The 7,562-nt window shown below is 34.7% G+C and overlaps 1 protein-coding gene across 4 annotated transcripts; it reads right to left on the minus strand.

Annotated features, from left to right (window-relative positions):
• Positions 1-1,419: 1,419 nt before the first annotated feature.
• On the minus strand, positions 1,420-7,301 carry LOC110614554 (lipase 3). Of its 4 annotated transcripts, XM_021756113.2 has the most exons (10): positions 7,063-7,301; positions 6,270-6,443; positions 5,190-5,357; positions 4,985-5,090; positions 4,578-4,858; positions 4,419-4,487; positions 4,278-4,334; positions 2,946-2,998; positions 2,793-2,868; positions 1,420-2,627 (listed from the first exon to the last, which is right to left on the minus strand). In XM_021756113.2, the coding sequence occupies exons 1-10, from the start codon at positions 7,101-7,103 to the stop codon at positions 1,700-1,702; spliced, it is 1,953 nt and encodes a 650-aa protein (XP_021611805.1). In that variant the 5' UTR covers positions 7,104-7,301; the 3' UTR covers positions 1,420-1,699. The 4 variants fall into 4 exon arrangements, with proteins under 4 accessions (XP_021611805.1, XP_021611804.1, XP_043813086.1 ...); XM_021756112.2 differs by having other exon boundaries at positions 4,985-5,357; XM_043957151.1 differs by having other exon boundaries at positions 4,985-5,357; positions 6,270-6,448.
• Between the last annotated feature and the right edge of the window lie 261 nt (positions 7,302-7,562).

Consider the following 7,562-nt stretch of genomic DNA (forward strand, 5'->3'; position numbering starts at 1 on the left):
AAAATAGATAACAATTGATAAAACTTTTGTCGCTAGTAATTAAAAAAAAAAAAGAAGAAGACTTTTATAGCAAAACTTTTTTTTCCTGTTTTCATACATTTGTAATTTTTTATTTAATTAAGGATGAATTATTAATATCTTTTTTTTTTTTGCAGAATAAGTTTCTTATTTTGTTAAGAGTAATTATTTAATTCCTATCTATAAATTACTCAATCAAAACATTTATATATTTTATAGAATTAAAATATTTATCTTTCAATAAAAGAAAATGTTAGTTATCGATTTAAAAATTATAAAAACTAGTAATTATAAATACATTAAACCAACTCATTTATATATAGAAAATAATTTCTTACATTTAATCATAAAATAAAGAAATAAAGGAGATCAATAAAATTTATACATAAAAAGTTTAATTATATTCGGCTTTGTTGAAAATATTTCAATATTTTCTAATATTTAGAATACTTAGATCAGAAAGATATAAAAATATTAAATTATTTAAAAAAGAAAAAACTTCCTCCTTTTAAGGAGATGAAATCATTTTCTGAATTTTGAAAATTATAAAAATATATTATATAGAATTTTTTTTATAAAAAATATTTTTAAAATATAAATTATTTTGTGTAAATATACATAATCTTAATAAAATTTAGAAAATTAATTTATTTTATATAAAAGAAATTCATTTTTAATGACTTAATTTTCTCTAAATAAATAAAATATTCTCTTAATAAATTCTTTAGCAAATCTAAATTTGATTTGATTTCTTAAACATAACTCTAAAATACCGATTATAATCTATTGTTTGAAATAAAAAATTCTTATAAAAATTTAATTAAATTTATTTTTTTATCAAATTTTTATTTAACATGCAGGATTTAACTTTTTTAATTTATAAATTTTTTTTAAAAAAAATTTAAATCATGCATAATTTTATTTAAAATTTTTATTGTGAATTAAATCACGTGAGACGGAAGGTAGAAACAATAGCAAATATCAACTATAGTTCTTAAATAATTACCATGGGTTCTTGATGTTTGTGAGATCTGAGGTCCACCGGATGGTGACACGTGGACTGCCTTTAGAGATTTGCAATTGTATTAAATGAGCTTGACTTAGTAAAGGGTTGAAAGCCCTGCCCCTGCCCGTCCTAATATTTCAGTTATCCTCCTGGCTTGGTCACATAGACAGTACAGACGTTTCATAATACGGGGAGGGATATATTGTATAGGTTATCAATTCTGTTGTGTGTAAACCAGCCTCAAATAAAAGGTTCAAAATGGAAGAACAGCAGGCATTCAACCACAAAAAGGTACTGCTTATTGGTAAGGGAGAGGAAGGCCTCTCAGTTTAATTCCTTTCATTTATATATTACAAATTATCATTGTTAAAAACAATGATAAAAAAGGGAAATTGATCTTCAAATATCCTAGTCTCTGCACTACATAGTTACAAATATCACCATGACCAATATCCTACAACAAGGATACAACTTTTGATTGCAAAATCCAACCAAGAATCGTGTCGCGCTTTCCTCGCAAAGACGAGTTGGGAAGACTGAAGCATTTATGGATCTACTACAAGTATCTAATCGATCACGTACAACAACTTGGTTCTAAAGATACAACATGTATGCCAAATCCAGAAAAAAGCAGGGAACTTGGCTACTTGAGTACCTCACTCCTGATTATATGGTTTACTTGGCCTTTTCTGTTGACCTCGAGGCCTTCTGATTACATGGTTGCTTCTGTGCGGCCTGCACCAGCAGCAAGCGTGACATCACATAGGCTAACAGTTCTTCATGGTGAGAGAATGTGAAGTCCAAGTGAGCATATTCATACTCTTTATACGATACATCCACACCAGCATCCTTCATCAGCCTCTGATGTTCTTGCACCATTGTAGGCCGAATCACATTGTCCTTCTTTCCGGCGACCAAATCAACAGGAATATCAATGACCCCGTAGTATTCACCCAAGTCCAGAGGCTTTGGAGATCCGTACAATGCCATGTTGGCAGATGCACTTCCGTAATCATACATTATAAATTTTTTTTCATGTTTAATTTGTGCAAGGTGGTGAACTACATAGAATGAGAGCCCTGGCATGTCATTCATGTTGTAGTGTGGTAGTCCTAATACTCCTACCCAGTTTGAGCTATCTCCACCAACAACATAACTCATTAGGGTCTGAACCAGTCCTCCAACTGCAGGGTAGTTATGAAAGTCTCGAGCCAACTTGTTTACCAACATACGGAAAAATCTTGTTGGTATGTATAAGCCCGGTACGATAGGTCCAAGAACAGGGGCCAACAAAAGCACCAGATACTCCATAGCTGTTAATGGCAGGGGTGAGTCATGATGGAAACCAGCAGGTGACAATAAGATCAATCTGGAAAGTCTATGAGGCTTTTCTTCAATATGGCGTGTTATAACGTACATCAGCATGGCAGCTCCTCCCAAGCTATGGCTAATTGCACAGAGTTTGTAAGGCTGATCACCATTCCTTTCTTCCTCGAGTTCAGGCTGGCTAATTTTCAATTCTGCAGTTTTAACTTGGTGAATCTTCTCTATCATTGCTGGAATATCCTCAACCCCGTGCTCGTTGACAGAATACCTCCAATACCTATATTAATTTGCCAATTTCCACTTCCAATTCAGTCATCAATGTATTACAAATTGTTATCAAGTACACACAAGAAACTGCAGATTTTTTTTTTTGGTAAATTCCCCCAACTTTTCCTTCCCACATTTCATGTTAGAAGGTCACCATGATACCCCACCGACTTACTTCCGTGAGGAAATGTTCTTGTCGACATGGTCCCGAGAAACCAAACCACGAAAATTCCCAAGGAAAACATCAAACCCTGCATAATAAAAAGTCAGCAGCATGTTCTTCAATTTTAGTAATAATGCATATAGGTGCAAGGCCAATGTTACCAACCTTGATCATATGCTGCAAAAGCTGGAGAGCCAACAATACCATTGGACACCCAACTGGACAACCAAAAGAAAAAATGTGAATACAAAAGAATAAACTATGATGAAGGATCATGAAGATGAACAAAAAAGAATCAGCGACTAATCTAATTAAATAAAGCTCTAGATTAAAAGACAATGAATAATAAATCATAGGAATATTATAGAAAGAAGCTAAAGATGAAATGGGGAAAGGTGCATACAAGATCTAACATATTCTCATGGCAAGAAATGATAACACAGAGTTTGAATCGAATAAAGTATGTATTTTAACTTTCTTGAGTTGAAAATTTGGCTGCAAATGCAGATAGTACTTTATGCGTGTTTTTAAAATTTTTTGGTCTGGAACTATTAGAAGAGTTTTTCATGGAGGAAGAACAAATCGTTTCTTTGATCTTTTCAAAAGTTTCTTCTAGCTTGAGCAGGTTATATAGAGGACGTGTTTGGTATTTGGACATTAATCCTATCAATGATTTGGCCAATCATGAATAATTGGTTTTTGAGAACATGTAAATTGAAACCATCCCTAAATGATGAAGGGATAACAAAAAAATTATTTATTTCTATTATGAAATGCTCATACAATATAAAAGTAGGGATTGAACAATTGAGTATTCAACTTACTTAGAGATTTCATCTAGGAAGGGAAATAAGTTTTAATTTCCCTATGTAAAATGAAAATGTAAAGACGACTCCAAAATAGCATGGTCATAACAGAACAAAAATGATGGTACCTATGCAATCTTTGGGCTCTCCCACACACAATGGCCAGAAAACTCATCTTCGGAATGCTAAGTATCACGTATAGCATAAGCAAGCTTTAATGTGGGGAAAAGTGTGCTACACTGCTACCCATTTTTCCCATTCCAAAAAAATTTCAATTATTCATGGTGTTCTCCAGTTAAAGCAAGATCCAAGGTGAAATTTGGCAGGGGCGAGTATTTAACCACATTCTAATCCAACTCGGGATTTCCTCAAGAAGAGCATCAATAACTGCCTTCCTTCAATTTGTTCCAATTCTTTCAGGACTGATTAGTTTAAACTTTGAGCTAAATACATAACCTAGCTCAAGAAAGATGCACTCATTCAGTTCATTTTTTAGCCAAGCAATATAGTAAAGCCTGTAAATGACATAAGATAAACACCTCAAAAGAGAGGTGATTGGACAATAGAACATGTCATGTATTCAAATGGCTCCTCGATAATTATGTTTCTAATGCTGCTCTCTGCTATATTTTATAATTTAAAAAATGTGTATGATAACTAACCAAGAGAGGGTGAAAAAGAAAAGCCTTACCCCATGGATGAATCCAAGATCCCATGCTGAAGGTATACAGCCTTCCGTGAGTCACGTCTGCAACATCAAACACGTTCACTGGATTAGGCAACATCTTTTAAGCAAAGCAACTTTTTGGCTGGAGAGAAAACAAACAAATACCTGGGAATTCTTTCCAGAAGAAGAACATATCCGTCAGAAGTGATAACCCGAATTGCTTCATATGGGTACCTATAACAGACAGAAAAGTGGAAATGTATAGAGCATATGTAGCTTAGCATGAAGAAAGGAATGACCAAGTAGACTAAGCAGTGCCCCTACCCAAGCTCTGTTATTACATCCTGACATGTCCGAGCATCTGTATTCAGAGACTGATGAAAAGTGGTTTTTCTTTCTGTAAGAGTTGGATCATTCTCTCCAAGTGTGGCAGTGGGCACACATGCATCTGACAGGCCATAAGTATCTTCATTGCCACGGCTCTGAGATGAAAACCATCTATATAGTACTCTCTTAACTTCTGATGGAGAAAGAAGAAAATGTGCAGCTTTGTGGAAAAAATCAAATATCGATTCTATGAACATCTCGATTGCCAGATGAAGATCCTGTTGTGACAACATAAAGCTCATGAGATTCATATTAATGACACATGAGGTAGATAGGAGCAGAAAAGAAAGAAAAGGAACAAGGTCAGACAATATATTGAAATTCATTGAAATTCTTGAAGAAACCTCAATGACTCCACGTCTCCTGTCAGTTGTGCGATGCACTCTCGCAAAAGAGCATAATCGTGAAGGCTTGCGTCTTCCCCTCACAGAGGAGGTTGCTGAATCCCTACTGTAAAATAAATGACAAAGTCGTAATGGTAACCCCAGCAGAAACCTCACAGGAAAGAGAATCCATGATAATAAGAACATAGGCCATCCTGTCCAGTACCCAGTATTCTTTGTGAAAGAATTTGCATGGGAGAATTGTGAATTTTGAGACAATGGTGATGCAGGACATAGTCCATCAATATCTTCTTCTGCTGATGAATAATCCTCGCTTGAAGTATCAGAATCCACAGACAGCTCATGAATAAATTTGTTGAAAGAGGAAACCCCACTATGATCACAATCATTCCATTCCAAAAAAAGGAAAGAAAAAAGGAAGAGTAGGAGAAATATCAGCAACAATTAGAAGTTCTGAAGTAAAAAGAACTTATGTGGGTATAATAAAAAAAAGAAATTTGACTTTAAGTTACTAAAGTAATAAACAATAAGTGAGAAGGTGATAAGAAATGCCACCACAGTGACGACACGCCTTTCTATTGGTATCTATAAGAATAAACACTCCATAACAGCTAAGTGCTATGCAAACCACCTGATTCCTTAACAGGAGTAAAGTTTAAATTAACAAAGATATCCGCACGCTAAGGAGCATATTAGAAAAAAAAAAAAAATCAAATGAACCTTAAAAATTTATTTGAATGGTGGAAAATAGAGGAGGATAAAGAAAGGAAGTAAAATACAATTCTTCTATCCTTAACTTGTTTGGAAGGGAGGAAATTGGGGGAAAAAAGAAAATAAGGGTGGAAAATAACAAGTGGGACCCACAACTTTCACCCTTATTTTTTCCTGCCTAATATTCAAACAGAGGGAAGGGAGAAAAAAAAAAAAGTCTTCCCTCAAATATTTCCCGCCTCCTTCCTTTATTTTCGTGCCTCGCTAACATCCTAAAAATGAGCTTGAGAATCTTGCCAGATAATTTTTGTTGGTGTAACAACTCATTAGTAGTAAGTTATAAAAGTTTTAATTCCATCATTCACGCTTTTAAGTTTCATAGTGAGTTGCAGAATTTCCATATGTTCCATTCACTTTCTTTAATTATCCACTCACTTTGCATAGGCATTACTGCAATATTCACCACAGTTACTCATTACACCAAACATTTTTGTTATAAAAAAGCCAACTCCAAGAAAAAGAAAATGAAAGATCATATACGGAGAAGATTTTTAGAACAAGCATTTAAACTGACTTCTCCATCCAGCGGGGATATCGAGGTCCACGAACAGTTGGCCTAAGCTCCCAGCCATGGATGCCTTCAAGGATATTAGCCTTCCCTGGCAATATGGTCAACAAAAATGCCGACACTCCATTTATCAGCCTCACAATAGTATGCAAAGCCTCAAAAGTGAATGTCTTGACCGACCTGCACTAAAAGCCAAAACAAGAACTTTTCTAATGAATAAGCACTAGTAACAGCCCATAATTCTACTCTACCAAGCCTGTAGCCACTCTCAAAAAGAAATCATTCATATGGATCAAACCATGTCAATAGCAGATAACCAATCATTTACAACAGAGTTTTTTTTTTATTTTTTTTTTGAAAAAAATAAGGGAATACAAATCGCACCCATTTCACCCTGCAAAAAATTTCATTTCACTGCGCTCCAGCATTCTTTAGCTACATGCCAATAGGACCATCTTCTTAGGCATTTCTCCTATTATATATTATTCAAACAAAATTTCAATTAAAAGGGTAAAAGAAAAGCTTTAGAATTTCCTCAAAACCGCAAAGTTAATAATTGCTGCAAAAATCTAAACACCTACAACAGTTTGATCAGAGGTTCAAAATTAAATGAATTACAAAACTATCATACCAGAAACACATTTCCATTAAATTCCAAAAAAAAAAGCCGGAAATTCAAATAAATCCCTCACATTCAGCAACTCAGAAAATCATTAAAAATTCTAAGAGAAAGAAAAGAAAAAGAAAGCATTATTCTCATCAAATGCTCAAACAATCAAAACCGCAAAGGAGGACTCACTCTTTCGTCACAGCGAGGACGTTGTCAACGAATCGCTGCATAATTGAGCTTCAGCGAATTCTTAATTTGTCAGCAGAAATTGAAATGTTTGGAATCCAAATCGCAGCCAGAAAGAAAAAATCGGAACAGTCAAATAACAGAGAAGATTTAGAAGAAACCGAATTCCCAGCCCGCTTAATCCGGCAAAGCAACGGCGTTTCTTGCTTTTACTTGCATCGAAGGTCGGTTAATAGTAAGTTTCCGAGTGTCGCACATTTTCTGTTGAGATGTACACGCGTGCTTACGTCATTGGATCCTGGTTGTATGTCGCTTTTCGGGAACACCTGTCGATGCGCCATTTTGTACACGTAATGAGTCATTGCTGAATTGTGCGATTGAATGTGGATAAAATGTGCACACGTGGATAACCATTTAATGTGGATCGTCAATCCTACGTGGACAGTTGCGGTGCGACCAGAAAATTGTACGAATCGGAATCGAAAAATAATCAAATAGTATAG

This window comes from Manihot esculenta, chromosome 5 (assembly GCF_001659605.2).
Source record: "Manihot esculenta cultivar AM560-2 chromosome 5, M.esculenta_v8, whole genome shotgun sequence".
NCBI classification, from domain to species: Eukaryota; Viridiplantae; Streptophyta; class Magnoliopsida; order Malpighiales; family Euphorbiaceae; genus Manihot; species Manihot esculenta.

Bases quoted from the DNA above. Each gene is read 5' to 3' on its own strand.
- LOC110614554 (XM_021756112.2), bottom strand. From the start codon at position 7,103: ATGCAGCGATTCGTTGACAACGTCCTCGCTGTGACGAAAGA. The intron at 4,488-4,577 runs GTAGGGGCACTG...TGTCTGTTATAG, and splicing joins GATGTAATAACAGAGCTTGG to GTACCCATATGAAGCAATTC. The intron at 4,335-4,418 runs GTATTTGTTTGT...TTGATGTTGCAG, and splicing joins CTTCTGGAAAGAATTCCCAG to ACGTGACTCACGGAAGGCTG.